A 16,021-nucleotide genomic window follows, 5' to 3' on the forward strand; every position below is an offset into this window, starting at 1 on the left:
CCCCGACATACGTACTCCCACCGCGGGACAGTCGGCGTTCGGAGGACTCTAATCTCTATTGTACAACATCGCCATAACGCGGCTTTACGGTTAGGGAGCGCCTGAGCGCCGCCGTGGGTGACACCAACTTGCGACTGTCCGGCTATGTACTGACGTACTGGTACTCGCGTACCTCTGACGCATTGTAGTCGTCTGGCGAGACGGCCGTCAGGACTAACGTTCACGATGTGCTTCTACAGATGCAGCAAACTCTGCTGCTCGTCGTCGTCGTCGGCCGGCTGCCCCGCCCTCGCGCCCCCTTGCCGACACAGAGTGTAGAGCATCTCGCCCGTCGGCAGCGGCGCGGCCGCCGCGACGGCAAAGCCATGCTGGAGGAGCACTGTCAGTGCCTCGTGTACCTATGGCGGCTCGGCCCCGAGGGTTGACGACGCTCGAGCGCGGCGGTCGGGCAGGGCGCCAGGGCGCGCAACCGCGAGAGGAGGGTCGGCGCTGGCCAGCCGCTCTGGGAGCCCCTCGCCCTACATGGTGACGCCGCGTGGTCATTCGGGCGACGGCAGGCCCTCGCGGCGTCTCCTCCCCTCCTCCCTCGGCGCGCGCCTGCACCTCGGCGACCGCCCGCCCGCCGCCCGCCGTCCAAAGCATCGCCGCGAGAGCGTCGCCAGCCTCCGCTCGGCCGAGCGGGCCTCTCCCTCGCTGCCGCGGCAACGAGTGCGGCGGCGAGGCGCCCGCCGCCGCGGACGACGAGCCTCGCTCGGCGAGCCGCTTGGCCAGCCTCTCGGCGAGCCGCTCCGCCTTGGCCTTGCGCGCCGACTTGCGGAGCCAGAAGAAGAGCCAGTACGTGGTCACCATGACGATGATGAAGGAGAGGACCGCCTCCCAGAGGAGGCGGTACTTGATGACGATGGCGCCGTCCAGGTCGGCCTGCGGGGGCGGTGGGGCGCTGCGGTGTGGGGCGTGCCCCGACGGCGAGGAGGCGCGGAGCGGCTGCTCTCCGCGCCTCTGCGGCAGACGAGTAGCCCACGCCGTCCTGCCAGTTGTCGCCGTGCACAAGGAGCACAAAGCCGGCGCCGAGGTCGAGCCGCCAGCAGCACGTGGTGAGGCCGGGGAGCGAGTTGAAGAGGGGCGCCACGGCGTCGGCCGAGAGCGACTTGATGAGCTCCCAGAACGCCTCTCCAAAGATGACCGCCGCGGCGAGTTCGAGCGTGGCCTCCCTGGTGAGCATGTCGCGGACGCCGGCGCACGTTCGGCAGGCGCAGCAGAGCGTGGCGCGCGCTGTGGCGCGCGCTCTGGTGGAGCGCGTGGCGGCCTGGCGGACGTGCTGCAGCCGGCGGCCCAGCCGCGAGCTGCTCGGCTCGGCGATCGGCGGCGGCGACTCGGCCTTTGCCGACGCGGCCCCGACCGCGAGGCTCTGGTCGCTGCTCCTCGCCGCGGCCATGGGAGCGAGAGCCAAGGGACGGAGGCCTTGGCAGGCAAGGCGCCCGCCCAGCCAGCGGCCCGCGAAAAGAATTTTGTGCGCATCCCTCCCTTGGGTTGTCTGTTTTCTTTCTTCCTTTTTTTCCCAGTGCCGTTCTCCCATCCCTCCCTTGGGGTGTCTGTTTTCTTTCTTTCTTTTACATGTACCTCCCAGAAAGAAGCCGCGAGAGCAAGGGAGCGGCAGGCGGCGGCGGCGTCGCAGGACGAGGCAGAGGGAGGAGGGCGACGCGGCAGAGGAAGAAGCCGTGCAAGCCCCGCAGAGGTGCGGGCGAGAGGGCGGCCCGAGCCCGAAAGGGCCCGCCCTCGACCTTGAAACTATGGACCGGGACACGCTGTGGTTCAGACGAGAGTGGTTTGGTATTGCTAAAAATCTCTCTCTCAAGTACAAGCACAAGGGCGACCTTCTCCAGTCGTCAACGCGCCCGGCGGCTCCGGCAAGACTTCCCCGGCATGCTGCTTGCTGGAGGCGTATTGTGTCGTGCGAGGGAGTTTCGTTGTAAAATTCTTTTTGCAGAAGCAGCGTATCTCAGTCGTTCTTCACACGGCAATCGCAGAGCAGGTTGTGAATGAGCTTGCCTGTGGCGGGGGTGGGCGGGTGCACGGAGCTAAGTGCCTCGCCACTCTCGCAGGAGTCGCTTAGGCGGCTCCCGTGGTGTACCTGTGTTAGTGCCAGTGCGAGCCAGTCCCGTGCCCCGTAAAAGAAAGAAAACGGACAACCCAAGGGAGGGATGGGAGGCCCGTGCCCCGTGTTGTGCTTCGCATTGGAGTAAAATTCTTTTTCAAACAGAGCGCCCACAGCAGCGGCGCCGCAAAAGCAGCACAGCTCCCCTTCCTTCCTCGATGGCCGGCGCCGGCAGCCGCACGGACGACGACTACGACTACCTCTTCAAGGGTGCGCGCGGCGCCGCCGCGCCTCCCCGCGCCACGCCGCGCCGCGCTGCTGGCGCCGCTTCGTTTGGCAGGCCGCGCTGACCGCCGCGCCTGTGCCTGCCCTGCACAGTGGTCATCATCGGCGACTCGGGCGTGGGCAAGTCGAATCTGCTGAGTCGCTTCACCCGCAATGAATTCCACCTCGACTCCAAGTCGACGATCGGCGTAGAGTTTGCGACGCGCTCAATCCAGCACGACGGGAAGATCATTAAAGCGCAGATCTGGGACACCGCCGGTCAGGAGCGCTACCGCGCCATCACGTCGGCGTACTACCGCGGCGCGGTGGGCGCGCTGCTCGTCTATGACATCTCGAAGCGGCTCACCTTTGAGAACGTCGAGCGCTGGCTGAAGGAGTTGCGGTGCGCTGCGCCCGCCGCAGACACCCAGCGCGCGCGGCGCGCGCGCTGTCTCTCTCTCGCTGCGCCGCGCGCGCGCGCGCGCGCGCACCGCTGACCGCCAGGAGGCCGGCGTGCCTGTGCCGCGCGCACAGTCACGACGCCGCCGCACAGCCCCGTGCCGCAGGGCCGGGGCTGCCGCCCCCTGGCCCTCTGTGCGCTGGGCTCGCCGCCGACGCGTCCGCTGCCCCGCGCAGGACGCACGCAGACCCGTCGATTGTGGTGATGCTGGTGGGGAACAAGTGCGACCTCAAGCATTTGCAGGCGTGCGCGACGGAGGACGCAAAGGCCTTTGCGGAGCAGAACAACCTCGCCTTCATCGAGACGTCGGCGCTCGACGCGACCAACGTCGACCTCGCGTTCGAGACGATCCTGATCGAGATCTACCGCATCGTGACGAGGAAGACGCTCGAGGCGGGCGGCGGCGCGGTCGCGTCGGCCGGCGGGGAGAAGATCGTACTCGGCAACGCTGCAGCCCCGCCCGCCAAAAAGGGGTGCTGCTGACCGCTGCCGGCGTTCCGGGGGAGAGCGCGCAACGGGCGCCGGTGGCGCGGCGCCGGGCAAAAGTGGGCAGGCGCCCAGCCGCACAGCGCCTGGCGGCCGCCGCCCGGCCACTAGCATGCGATTGTGCGTCAGTGAGAAACTGTGTTCTTTTACGTGTGTGCGCCCCCCGCCGCGCGGGGCAGCGCCCAGTCCGCAGTCGAGAGAGGGGGAGCGCGCGCCGCGCGCGGGTCGCCGGGTGCGCGCGTCACCGTCAGCCGTCACCCCCGGGAAATCGTCCTTTGGCGTGTGCCCGATCTTACGTCTCGGAGTCGCTATCTGAACTCGAAAAGGAACATACGACCTCTCCCTCGCGCGCCCCCCCTGCAGCTCCAGCTGCACTCCACTCGTGGCACTGCGACCGCCCCGGGCCGGCGGGCCCCGCGGCCTATAATAGCCGCTGCCGGCGCGCAACATCCACGCTCCACGGACCACGCTCCCCACGCCCGGGTCGCTCTACTGACTACTGCGGTTGCATACACTCTCTCTGGGCTCTCTCTCGCCCGCGCGCTCGAGCCAAGATAAAATGTCTGAGGAGACTCATGCCACAGTTTAGCGTGGTCCACCCGCGCGCCAGCTGATGTTGCCGATGCCCGTGAAGGCCGACTTGAGCGCCTTTGGGTCCGCCCACGACGAGTGGAGGTACGCGTCCTCGTCCTCGGCGGCGAGCCGCTCCGCCTCTTGCTGCTTCTTGTGGTAAAACGCGATCATCGCCTGCTGCTCCGCCTCCGAGACGGCGGGCTCGCGCTGCGGCGCGCCCGCCCCCTTCTTCTGCAGCTTGGCCACCACCTTCGTCTTCTCGTTCCGGCCGACGTAGTCGGAGAGCAGCTTCTCGCGTTGCATCTCCTTGCTGCAGCACCACAGGCAGGTGGCGTCGGCGTCGAGGTGCTGCAGCTGGGCGGCGCCCTCGAGCGCGTCGCGGTCCTCGAGGATCTGCCGCACCGGGTCGTAGTCGGGGAGCCCCATCGGCCACGCGATCATCACAGCTCCCTTGATGTTTTGCACCGCCTCCTCGAGCGCCGCTGCCGTCGCCGGCACCTATGGAGAAGCGGCGTGCGCGCGTCCCGACCAGCCGGCGGCCGTCTGCAGGGGTGTGCCCTCCGCCGCACCTTCATCGCCACCTGCCGCTCCGACAGCAGCGCCTGCGCGTCATCAACTGTTCGCGTCAGCACCTGCGCAATCTCTGGCGGCGGCGCGTTGCCCGTCCGCCGCTCCGTCGGGTCTGGACAGTAGTGCTCGTTGCGCGCTGGTGGTGGACGCGGTGCGGTGGCGCCGCTGGCCACGTCGTAGTCCTCGAGCAACGGCGTCGAGTCGTCGAGGCCCTGCTGCTCTGGCGGCTTTGACGGCCCGTGCGCTGCGAGCGCCGAGGCGGCCTCAGCCAGCCGGAGCACCCGCTGACGGAGGTTGTGGATTGCGATGAGGTCGCGCAACACGACGTCGACCTCCGCGGAGCAGACCGTCTCGTAGAGGAAGGTGTCCTTCTCGCTGCGCTTGACTTGGAGCACGACCATGGCCGTGTGGCGTTGGGAGCGGCTGTTCAGGGTCAGTTTTTTTTCTGTGTGGCGCTCGTGCGCGCGCTGGGGGGGGCGACAGGGAGGATGTGGCCCTGAGTTATGTGTACGCCGACTCAGGGTGTGTGGCAGCCAGATAGCTGTGTGTCTTGTGAGCCTGTTTGTGTCTGTGTGTCGCTCGTGCGTGTCGTCATCATCTGTCCAGCGTCCACCCATACCGCGTTGGTGTCCAGTCCGAGCCTGGCTGTTCTTCACCTTTCTACCTACCTACCTGCGCGCGTCCACCGCGTTGGTGTCCAGTCCGAGCCTGGCTGTTCTTCACCTTCCTACCTGAGAGAGAGATTTTAGAAAACCATTTCTTTCCTACCTGTGATCTGTGAGGGTCCGCCCGCCTTCCTACCTAACCTAAGAGAGAAAGCGGATACGAAACAAGAACACAACGCGCTCTATCACATGACAAGCGATCCCACGCTATTGTGGGGACTACGTACGTGACAAAGATGTAAATTGAACTCGGGGGCACGGGACGCGGCACAAACGGGGCACAAACGCCAGCCAGGCTACAAAGACGGGGAGGCACGTAGTGACGCAGGGGAGTCTAGGCGACGGCGGCGTCCTCCGACGCCGCGGCGAGCCTGAGCTCGGTCGCAATCTCTTCCGCCGCCGCGAGCTGCAGCGCGACTGACATGCGCTGGGCCTGCAGCGACAGCCACGTGCCACGACCGCGTCGACCAGGTCGCCTCGTCCTCGTGCTGCCGCTTCGAGAGCTTGTTGCGCACCTTGTCCTTCATCTGGTAGAACAGCCGTTTGACCGCGTTGCACCACCCGCCGAAGGTTTCGAACAGGTACATCTGATCAAACAACAAGTTGTTGGTTAATAAAAATCTCTCTCTCTCTCTCTCTCCAAACAACAAGGGTGGAGACTGGAGAGAGAGAGAAGAGAGAGAGAGAGAGAGAGAGAGAGAGAGAGAGAGAGAGAGAGAGAGAGAGAGAGAGAGAGAGAGAGAGAGAGAGAGAGAGAGAGAGAGAGAGAGAGAGAGAGAGAGAGAGAGAGAGAGAGAGAGAGAGAGAGAGAGAGAGAGAGAGAGAGAGAGAGAGAGAGAGAGAGAGAGAGAGAGAGAGAGAGAGAGAGCAGGTCTTTCGCAGCATCTTCGCTTGGGATCCGCTCCCGCCATGCCTCTCTCCCCCGCCTCCCAGCTCGTGCGGCTCTCGACCCTCGGCGCCTGCGCCTTTGCCCGCGTGATCACGCCGTTGCGTCCCGGGCCGTTGATTCTGCGTGGCGGGCGGGCCGTCGCGTCGGCGGCGGACGCCGCAGATGTGAAGCTCCGCTCGTTCCGCAAGGCGATGGCCGATGCTGGCGTCGCAGCCTTTGTCGTGCCGTCGGGCGACGCCCACCTGTCCGAGTACACCCACCCCGCCTACGACCGCCGCGCCTTCCTCTCTGGCTTCACCGGCTCCGCTGGCACGGCGGTCGTCACCGCAGACGCGGCGTTGCTGTGGACGGACGGGCGGTACTTTCTGCAGGCCGAGCAGGAACTCTCGCCCGAGTGGACGCTCATGCGCGCGGGCCAGCCCGGCGTGCCCTCGCTCGAGTCGTGGCTCGCCTCCAACCTCCCGGACGCGTCCGCAGTCGGCATCGACGCGTCGGTTCACAGCGTTGACGAGGCCAACACGCTGCGATCCGCGCTCGACGCGGCGCAGAGCGGACTCCGGCTAGAGCCGCTCTCGCCTCCCAACCTCGTCGACTCCATCTGGACGGGCAGGCCGCCGCCTCCGCTCGGCAAGGCCCGGCTGCTGCCGCTCTCCGTGGCAGGCGCGTCGGCCGAGGAGAAGCTCGCCGCGGCAGGCGAGGACCTGGACAAGGCCAAGGCGGACGCGCTTGTGCTCGGCTCGCTGGACGAGGTGTGCTGGCTGCTCAACGTGCGCGGCGCGGACGTGCCGCACTGCCCCGTGCTGCAGGCCTTTGCACTCGTCCACGCGACACATCCGACCAGCGCCACGCTCTTCGTCGAGCGCTCGAAGTTGGACGATGAGGTGCCGAAGCCGCGCCCGACCCCCTCTCCCACGCGTGCGAGAGCCGCTTCGCCGCCGCCGTCTCAGGGACCCCCCACCCACCCCACCCCACCCCACCACCACCACCACCCCACCCGCTTCAGGTGAGTGGCGCGCTGGCGGCGGCGGGCGTGGCGATTGCGCCGTACGAAGAGGCCGAGCCGGCAGTGCGCCGGCTTGCGGACGAGGAGGGCAAGACGCTGCTGATCGACCCAAAGTCGGTCAACTACGGGCTGCGGCTGGCGGCGGGCGGGCGGGCGGCCCTCGCCACGTCGCCCCTCATCCTGCGCAAGGCGCGCAAGAATGCGGCCGAGCTGGCGGGCATGCTGGAGGCGCACCTCACCGACGCGGCTGCGCTCGCCCACTTCTTTGCCTGGTGCAGACCGCCTCTCCCCTCCCCCGCGCCAGCCCTCCAGACCGAGGGGCTCGCCCACCGCCGTGCCGATCGGTCCACACACACGCGCGCGCGCGCGCACACACGCACGCACACGCACGCATGCACGCACACACACACACGCACGCACACGCACGCACGCACGCACACGCACGCACGCACGCACACGCACACGCACACACACACGCACACACACACACACACGCCTCCCCGCCCTCGCCCACAGGCTCGAGCGCGTCGTGGTCGCCGAGGCGACGCCGCTCACCGAGGTCGAGATCGCGACCAAGCTCGCCTCCTTCCGCGCGGCGCAGCCCGGCTTTATCGACCTCTCCTTCCCCACGATCGCGGGCGCCGGCTCGAACGGGGCCATCATCCACTACGACTGCATGGTGGCGGACGCGGCGCGCGTCAACACGCTGGACGGCTCGCAGATGATGCTGCTCGACTCGGGCGGCCAGTACGCGACGGGGACCACCGACGTGACAAGAACTTTCCACCTGGGCACCCCCACCGACTGGCAGCGCGAGTGCTTCACGCGCGTGCTCAAGGGCAACATCGGCCTCGACACGCTCACCTTCCCCGAGGGGACGCCGGGGATGGCCATCGACGCCTTTGCGCGGCAGGCGCTCTGGCAGGCGGGGCTCGACTACCTGCACGGCACGGGGCACGGCGTGGGGGCGGCGCTGAACGTGCACGAGGGGCCGCACTCGATCTCGGCGCGGTGGGGCAACACGTGCGGCCTCGAGGAGGGGATGATCTGCTCCAACGAGCCGGGCTACTACGAGGCGGGCGCCTTTGGCATCCGGATCGAGAACCTGCTGGTGGCGCGCGCCGCACCGACGCCGAACGCCTTCAACGGCAAGGCGTACCTCCGCTTCGACCAGCTGACACACGTGCCCATCCAGGCGTCGCTCCTCGAGCCGTCCCTCCTCACCAGCGCAGAGGTGGAGTGGCTCGACGCGTACCACGCCCGCGTCTGGGAGCGTGTCTCGCCCCGCGTGGACGCCGACTCGGAGGGCGCCCGCTGGCTGCGCCGAGTCACGCGCCCGCTCGCCGAGCAAGGGGTGCGGGGCTTGCCGCCCTCTAGGACGGCCGCAGTGGCAGAGGCCGCCGCTGCGTTATAGAGGCGCCGCTGTGCTGAGAGTGAGCACGGTCGCAGTGTGCAATGCAATTTTGTGGCACAAGAGTCTGCAGCTAGGTCTGGTCTTCGGAGACGAGCGGTGAGCCATCATGCATCAAAACGATTGGGTGCACAGTTTTTGTCTTCACAGCCTTGTTATGAGAAGAAAATACGTCCTATGGCGCTATGCGCTGGTCTGTGAGAGGTTGAGGTGCGAGCCCTGGAGGCCCTGGTGTTTGTGGGAGACCTTCACAGCACTTGGAGGATGGAGCACTTGGAGTGCAGTCGGCAACCTCACATCCAGGGCCGGGGAGCTAAGAAGCGTACCCAGCGGGCCGGATGATTGGCATCGGGCTACGGGCTAGAGAGCCCTGACCCCTAGCTCACCGAGTCACACCTTTTAGGCACCGACAATGACAGGGCACGCCAAATTGAAGCCCACAGCCCACAGTCCACAATGAAGGTCTCTCTCTCGTTCTCGCTGCTCGTTCTCGTGCTCCTCACGCTCGCAACGCCGGCCAGCACGTTGCGCCTGGGAAACTCGCGCCGCGCCGCGCCTTTAGCACCTCGCGCTGCGCGCTCGCTCGTCATGAACGAGCCCGAGGCAGAACCCGAGTCGGTGGAAGAGCCAGCCGTTGCTGGACCCGGTGGCATGAGCGCCGCCGCAGCAGCGGCCAACCCAGAACTGGCTTCCAAGGCGATGGCGATGGCGGAGACCATCGCCGCACTGCAGGCGAAGCTGGACGGCTTTCCGCAGCAAGCGGGCACCATGTACTGTGCGGCCGCTTAGTCGCACCTCCGCCATGTCGCACCGAGCACCCGACGGCGTCCGCCCGCTCGCCCCCCGGCAGTCATTACGAAGGACGACCTCACCACCGCCGAGAAGCAGCTGGCGGGTATTGTCGCCACCGCACTGACCGCCGAGGAGCGCGAGGCGGCAGCGGCAGAGAAGAAGGCAGTGGTTGCTGCCAAAAAGGCTGAGGCCGACGCTGCTGCGGCCAAGCGCAAGGCGGATGCGGCGGCGGCGGCAGAGGCAAAGCTGGTCAAGGCGGAGGCGGCCAAGGCGGCCAAGGCGGAGGCGGAAGCGGCAAAAAAGGCCGCGGCGGACGAGAAGAAGGCCGAGGCCGCATCCGGCTCTCCCTGCGTCTGTCCGCGTTTGGCATGTCCTGATTCTTGCGTAGGCGACCAAGGCCGCGGCCGCGCCTCAGAAGGCGGCAAAGTTCGAGCTTCCCAACCCCTTTGGGAAGAAGTGAAGGTGTACTGCCCCTAGCCCGCCCCATGCACTCCGCTCCTCGCCTCACGTCTCACGAGACCGACTCCCATCCCCCCACCCTCGCTCCGTCACTCTAGACACGCTCCACGTCGGCATGCTGAAGAGCGCGGGCTTCTCGCAGTTCCAAAATGTTCGAGACCGGAACGGAACCCGCCTGAGAACACATGAGCTCCCGCGCCTCGGTCTACCATACGGCTCTCCTGGATGGAAGCCGGAAGGTGGCGGGGGGGGGGGGGGGGACGTTTGTGGAGGAATGTGGTACACGATCGTCTGGAGGCGCTTGAGTGATGCGCACGGTGACGCGCGTGAGATAAGGTACTAGTAAGGTAAGCCTTGAAGGGTGCTACGAATCTCTCCTCACGCTATTCAGCGGCACACCCTACTTCGACTACCACGTACCAGCACCGCTTTGCGACCGACGGCGACGCGCGGCTGATCCTGATGAACGTCGGCATCGGCTTTTCTTCCTCGTCATCCTGCACGCCGCGTACAACCTCGCTGCCTTTCTGACCAGGCGCGATATCGGCGGCTACTGGCCAGATATCGAGGCAGCAACTCAGGACGGCGCTGCTGCGCGCACAACGTCCTCAGCGCCGTGCTCACCGCGCGGTTGCTTCGCGCAGATGAACACGGCAATCGACGTGCGCGAGGCGGTCGAGGTCGATGCGTGCGACGCCTTCATCATGCCGTCGCGCTCGATGAGCATAGGCTCACGATCAAGTGCGGTGCCAGCTCGGCTTCATATCGACGGCCGCACCCGTCATGGAGCTGGACGTGGCGATGCCGGCGCGGCATGAGGTGGCGAGTGCCATGTCCTACTGGATGAAGTACCTCGCACAAACAAAGGGCATCACATACGCGAGCGTGCAGGCCGGCTACGAGAGCGAGCCAGCCTGCCCGCGCTGGGAGACGGCGTCGCAGAAACGTAGACCACCAAGTTTGCCGGTCCAAGAGAGTGGCACCGGCGCTGTCCTGAGAAGGTGCGTGGTCCCTCTTGACTGCCCATGCGCGCGAGGCTTTGTAGGCATAGCCTCGAGAGTGCCAGCAGCCAATCCGAGGTGACGCGCATTGCGCCAGAAGCGTGCACGCGCTGGAAGGACACCTTCCTACTGGCCGTACGATCAGGTCGTCACTGAATGCTTGATACTAAGGCCGCGAGCTATGCAGGTGATCAATTGTGCATTATGGCACGGTCAGCTGCGCCGACAGGCTGTCGCAAGGCGTGATAGCATGGCCGCCGAATTCCCATGAAAACAAGTAAAAAATCGCCAAAAAAGAAAAAAACGAAAAAATCGGCGCCTGCGGCGGGCCATGGGACCCCATCTCCCCCCCGCATGCACACCCTCTGGGGCCCCCGCGCCGGCCCAGAGCCCGCGTGTTCGTTCCGTCCCTTCGCGGTATCTTTCTCATCGATCGGTGCAGTATGGAGCAAGACGTAGACATCGCGGACCGCGGGCACCGCGCCACCGCGCCGTCGGGCGCCGCCCTCGGTCTCCGAGGGAGCTCAGCTACACCGTCTGGTCTTGCGCCTGGTAGCGGCGGCTGGTCTGGTCTTGCGCATGGTAGCGGCCTACGGTCCGATCCGGCCTCCTTTGGGTCGCCTCATCAGCGCAGTGCGCTCAACCACAGCTTTCTGCGCAGTACATCAGGTGGTGCTCCAGTGCGAGAGAGCGTGCCTGAAAATTCTTTTCGTCGTGAGTTCCCCCAATGTCGGTCGAGTGGGACGCTCGGCTGCAGGCCGTCGAGCTGCCAAAGAGCATGGTGAACGCGCTTGTCCTCGACTGGCTCGTCAACCAGGGCCACCACGACGCGGCGGCCGCGTTTGTGCGCGAGTCCGGGACGCCGGCGGGCGATCTGGACGGCATCGCGGAGCGGATGTCCATCCGGCAGGCGGTCGAGGCGGGGCGGATGCAGGCCGCGCTCGAGGCGCTCGAGGCGCTGCATCCAGCGCTCCTCTCGGTCGACCCTCCGAACGGCGGCTCCGACCTGCAGCTGCTCTTTGCGCTGCAGCAGCAGCACTTCATAGAGCTCGTCCGCGCGGGAGATGTCGCAGCGGCACTGACGCACGCGCAGCACAAGCTCGCGCCGCTCGCGGAGGCGCAGCCCGCCCTGGTCGAGCCGCTCGAGCTCACGATGATGCTGGCGCGCCGTGAGACGCCGAGATCCGCCCCGGCCGAGAGCTGCCGAGCAGAGAGAGCTGCGACACCGCGGCGGCAGCCACCGCCCAGAGACTGAGGCGCCTCTTGCTCCATGCAGCTTGCGTCGGCCGACGGGGCCGACTCGCCGAGCGCTCACCTGCTCCATCCATCGCAGCGGCGGCGCACGGCCACGGTGCGTTGCGGGGAGCGCCCGTCGGGTGAGCCTCGTGGCCGTGCGCGCCGCTGAGCCAGAGGAGTCGGGCACGTAGGCGCTCAACGCTGCGATTCTGCGCGTCGCGGGCGCACGCTGAGGCCGCGCGCGGCGACGGGTGGTCCTAAACGTGGGAGCGTGCTTGCAGGCGCGCGCAGTCCCGCGCAGAGGAGCCAATGCTGCCGGCGATGCTGCGAGAGCTGCAGCGAGCGCAGGCCGCCCGCCCGCCACTCACTAGCGGATCCGTGCACGCCCGCTTGCAGCCGCGCCCACTGCTCGGTCCGCGCCGTGCATGACACGCGCACGATGTCTCTGGCGTTCCAGGTCGAGCTGCGCGAGCGGCACGGCGTCTCGTTCCCACAGGTTGACGATTTGCGCGAGGCTGTGCCGCGGCTGCCCTCCACGAGCCGGGAAGCGGCCAGCCCAAGCCGTGGATGAGGTCGAGATGGGCACCGCTAAACTAGGCGCGTTGTGTGTGTGTCCGTTTTAGTGCTGTGATTTATGTTTGCCCAGAGCGTTGTGTGTGTTTGCGGTGTTGCGTCTCGTCAGTAGAGTGTAGAGAGAAATCAGGCGAGTGGCGAGTTGCGACGACCCCGCACCAGCACAACACACACCATTCAGACTCACCAGTCACCACTCTCGTGCCGGTCGACGACTCGTCGTGGGTGTGCAGAGCGTAGCACTAGTATAACTCATAATTAAAACAACCGAATCAGCGATGCCGGGGGGGGGGGGAGGGCCTCTCCCCACGGCCCACGCACCGCGGGTGTATGTCGGGGTGGTGGACGAGGCGCACGCACGCGCGGATGTGCGTGCTCACAGCTTGTAGCTCAATCCATCAGATCGTCGTCGCTGACTCCCGCATGCTCCTCTTCGCCTTGCTCAGTAGTTGCCCCCTGTGCTGGCGCCGCTCCCGCTGCGTCGCTCTCCGTCGCTCTCCAGTGCCGCTTGCGGCGATTCGTAAACCCTACGCAGGCAGCGCCGTTGACGTATTGCGGTGTGAGTCAGAGTAGGGGGTGCGACGCGCGTGCAGCCGGCGCGCAGTGCTCCACTTGCCGCAGCTCTAGGCCCGCAGCACGCGCAAGGGCCAGCTTCTCCTCGCCGTTGGGGTACGGGTCGAGCTCGTGTTTGCTGAACCACTGGGTGGGGAGGCGAGCACACAAGCCGCGGCTGAGAGGAGGTCGTGGGTATTTATGCTGCGCGGGGTGGAGGTTCGGTGGAGGTTGCTGCACGCGGTGCGTCGCACGCACCTCTATCAACACCGACTTTTGCTCGTAGCGGTGGTTCTGCCGGCGTGCCTTTTTGCGCTCTTTGGTTGCGGTGGCGTGGTCTTGCTCGGCCGTCGTCTCAACCCGCCGCGCGTCGTGGCTGCGCTGCAAGTCTTCCACGGTGGAGAGGAGGATGCGCTCGATGGACTGCAGCCGTGAGTGGTCCACCGTTGCGGCGCTACGCAGCATGCGCGACCTATGTGTCGGATATGTGGCCCCGTCTGTCGCACCTATCGCCTTGGTCTGCCTTCGTGCGTGTGTGGGTGGCGGGTGACGGGGGCTGGATCGAGGGACTGGGCTCTGAGCGGCGGGCGCGGGGACAGCCTCACTCCCCGCGCATCGCCGACGCCTGCTGCGCCCATTGCACCGCTCGCCGCTCGAGGTCGACCAGCATTTGCTCCGCCTGGGTTCGAGACAGCTCGGGCGAGGTGCCACCCCCAAGGGCGAGTGCGTGGTTCGAGCGGGAGAGGCCTGCGAGGGCCATCGCCGTCCCTTGCGCCTCCGCCTCGAGCGCGACGGAGAGGCTGGCCACACGCGGCGGCGGAGCTCGCGGGCTGTGCGCGTGCACGCCATTCACGATGACGCCGGGCACAGTCAAGACCGACCCCGGCGCCAGATCCATGGGTGGCCGGGCGACGGACGAGTCCGAGTGCTCCGCAATCCCTGCGCGGCGAGGAGGCCGGCGATCGCTCACTTGCAGCGGCCAGCGGGTGGTGCGGCAGGTGGTGGTGAGAGGTTGCGGGTGGTGCGGCGCACATCGCTGGACCTCGGCGACGGGAAGGCACGCGTTGGCAAAGGCCTGTCAGGTGCAGGTTTGGGGAGGCGTGAATGGGAGGAGCGGCGCGGGCAACGTCGGGTGGATTCGCCTGCTGGGTCGCCGGCACAGCTTGGTGCGGGACCGGCATCAGCGGCGACGCCGAGAGATCGAGGTGCATGCTGCGGCAGCTGTCGAGCAGCCGGCTCAGGGAGCCGGAGGAGAGCAGCCGGTGAATCTCTGCGCACGCCTCCGCGCTGTTGCCCGGATCCGATAGCATGTGAAGCCGAGAGCGCCCCGTCGCTGGCTGGTGTGGGGTGCAGCCCCGGGCTGTTTCATCGTTCGGGGCCGCGTGCGTGTGAGCCAATCAAACCCACAACCAAACTTCGGCGAAGGTGCGCGAGGGAGGAATAATTCGAAGGAAAATTTGTTTCTCTTTACTCGTTTATTGGCGACCCTAGGTACCGCCTCGAGGGTACCGCTGCAGTCCTGTGAACGAGATTGTTAGTGTTTTGTTGTTGCTGACTGAGTGTGAGAGAGTGAGTGAGAGAGAGAGAGAGAGAGAGATTTTTATTTAGCCATACGATTGGTGTTTTGTTGCTGCGAGAGGGTCAGCTTTCCCAAATTCTTGGTGTACCAGTGTTCGTGCCAGTGCGCGCAGAAAGAAAGAAAGAAAACAGCAAAACCAAGGGAGGATTGCCAGAAAGAAAGAAAGAAAGCCGCGCGGAGCCGAGTGGAGCCGAGCGGAGCCGAGTGGAGCCGAGCGGAGCCGAGTGGAGCCGAGCGAGCCGAGTGGAGCCGAGCGGAGCCGAGCGGAGCAGCCGAGTGGAGCCGAGCGGAGCCGAGTGGAGCGAGTCCGAGTGGAGCCGAGCGGAGCCGAGCGAGTGGAGCCGAACAGAGCTGCCACCGCGCCATCTGGCGCTTAAGACTTAGAAACGCAAGAAGAGAAACGCTAAGCGATCTCAGGGAGCAGCACCACACCACACCACACCACACCACACCACACCACACCACACCATTTGCCAACAACATACCTAAAACACATGCCTTGTAGGGAGGTAGGTAAAAAGAATTCTGCGCCAGGAGCAGCTCGCTCGGTGCTTCGTGCTTTGTGTGGTGCGGGTCCGCGGCCCTCCAGATGCAGGCGGGCGGCTCGCAGGCAGGCCCCTCCTCTCGAGAGGAGCCCGCGGGCCGGCCCTCGGGGAAGAAGGCAAGTGTCCCGATGGAGGAGGAGCTTAGGGGCCGGTCGTGGGCCACGCCGCCCGACAGAGTTTCGGGCAGGAAGCGCGACGGCGCGGAGCTCGCGCGCTGCTCGGGCTTCTGGAGCGCCGAGGGGGAGCGCGCAGAGGCGGCTGCGTCGGGCAGCGCCGCGGGCGAACGACCCTCCAAGTCTCCCCGTCGGGACGGGGAGACGGCGCTCGTGCACCCCCGCGCAGAGCTGGACGATCTGCAGAGGGGCCTCGTGCGGCAGTTCGTGAGCACCATCGACGCCAACGAGGAGTCGATCGTCATCACAAACCCGCGCGCCCAGGGTCCGCGTGCTGCCCCCTCCGCCCCCACCCGCCTTCGCGGGCCTCCTCTGAGTCGCTCTGCTGCCTCGCGCGCAGGCAACCCCATCGTCTGGGTCACCCGGCCGTGGCAGGACATGTGCGGCTTCACGTACGGCGAGGCGGTGGGCCGCAACCCGCGCCTCACGCAGGGAGCGAGATCCGACCCGGCCGTCGTGTCGGCCATCTCTGGCGCGCTCAAGCAGGCACACTCGACGCCAACCCGCGCCGCCTCTCGCCTCGCCGCCCCGCCTCGGCCCGCCGCCTCTGCTTAGACGCCCCTCCCCTCCCCCTTCAGGAGCGGCCGTGCAAGGTCGCAATGGTTAACTACCGCGGCGGCGAGGGCGGGCCAGCCTTTTGGAACATGCTCTCCATCTCGCCGCTGCTGCACCGCGGCCAGCTGCAGCTCTACATC

At 66.6% G+C, this 16,021-nt stretch overlaps 5 protein-coding genes across 5 annotated transcripts; 4 read left to right on the plus strand and 1 right to left on the minus strand.

The window, feature by feature from the left end:
* Positions 1-39: 39 nt before the first annotated feature.
* EMIHUDRAFT_434023 (hypothetical protein) lies at positions 40-1,471 on the minus strand (the record flags this gene model as incomplete). The annotated part of the gene is made up of 4 exons (XM_005785485.1): positions 40-398; positions 471-518; positions 598-921; positions 998-1,471. Coding segments are annotated over 4 exons (1,031 nt in total), but the record flags the coding sequence as incomplete, so codon positions are not given.
* Positions 1,472-2,263: 792 nt separating this feature from the next.
* Rab11-1 (ras-related protein) lies at positions 2,264-4,881 on the plus strand. Its single transcript, XM_005785486.1, has 4 exons — positions 2,264-2,365; positions 2,474-2,762; positions 2,996-4,376; positions 4,448-4,881. The coding sequence occupies exons 1-3, from the start codon at positions 2,314-2,316 to the stop codon at positions 3,300-3,302; spliced, it is 648 nt and encodes a 215-aa protein (XP_005785543.1). The 5' UTR covers positions 2,264-2,313; the 3' UTR covers positions 3,303-4,376; positions 4,448-4,881.
* A 1,141-nt stretch (positions 4,882-6,022) lies between these two features.
* On the plus strand, positions 6,023-8,419 carry EMIHUDRAFT_63427 (hypothetical protein; the record flags this gene model as incomplete). The annotated part of the gene is made up of 3 exons (XM_005785487.1): positions 6,023-6,883; positions 7,006-7,277; positions 7,522-8,419. The coding sequence occupies 3 exons, from the start codon at positions 6,023-6,025 to the stop codon at positions 8,417-8,419; spliced, it is 2,031 nt and encodes a 676-aa protein (XP_005785544.1).
* A 1,122-nt stretch (positions 8,420-9,541) lies between these two features.
* Positions 9,542-10,619, plus strand: EMIHUDRAFT_352369 (hypothetical protein; the record flags this gene model as incomplete). Its single annotated transcript, XM_005785488.1, has 2 exons — positions 9,542-9,888; positions 10,088-10,619. A coding segment is annotated over one exon (175 nt), but the record flags the coding sequence as incomplete, so codon positions are not given.
* Positions 10,620-15,197: 4,578 nt separating this feature from the next.
* EMIHUDRAFT_98824 (hypothetical protein) lies at positions 15,198-15,881 on the plus strand (the record flags this gene model as incomplete). Its single annotated transcript, XM_005785489.1, has 2 exons — positions 15,198-15,591; positions 15,667-15,881. 2 exons carry the CDS (start codon positions 15,198-15,200, stop codon positions 15,879-15,881), a joined length of 609 nt encoding a protein of 202 aa, XP_005785546.1.
* Positions 15,882-16,021: the final 140 nt, after the last annotated feature.

Source organism: Emiliania huxleyi (genome assembly GCF_000372725.1).
Source record: "Emiliania huxleyi CCMP1516 chromosome Unknown EMIHUscaffold_16, whole genome shotgun sequence".
NCBI classification, from domain to species: domain Eukaryota; phylum Haptophyta; order Isochrysidales; family Noelaerhabdaceae; genus Emiliania; species Emiliania huxleyi.

Coding starts and splice junctions, on each gene's coding strand:
- Rab11-1 (XM_005785486.1), top strand. CDS start 2,314: ATGGCCGGCGCCGGCAGCCGCACGGACGACGACTACGACTACCTCTTC. Junction 2,366..2,473: donor CTACGACTACCTCTTCAAGG/GTGCGCGCGGCG, acceptor TGCCCTGCACAG/TGGTCATCATCGGCGACTCG. Junction 2,763..2,995: donor CGCTGGCTGAAGGAGTTGCG/GTGCGCTGCGCC, acceptor TGCCCCGCGCAG/GACGCACGCAGACCCGTCGA.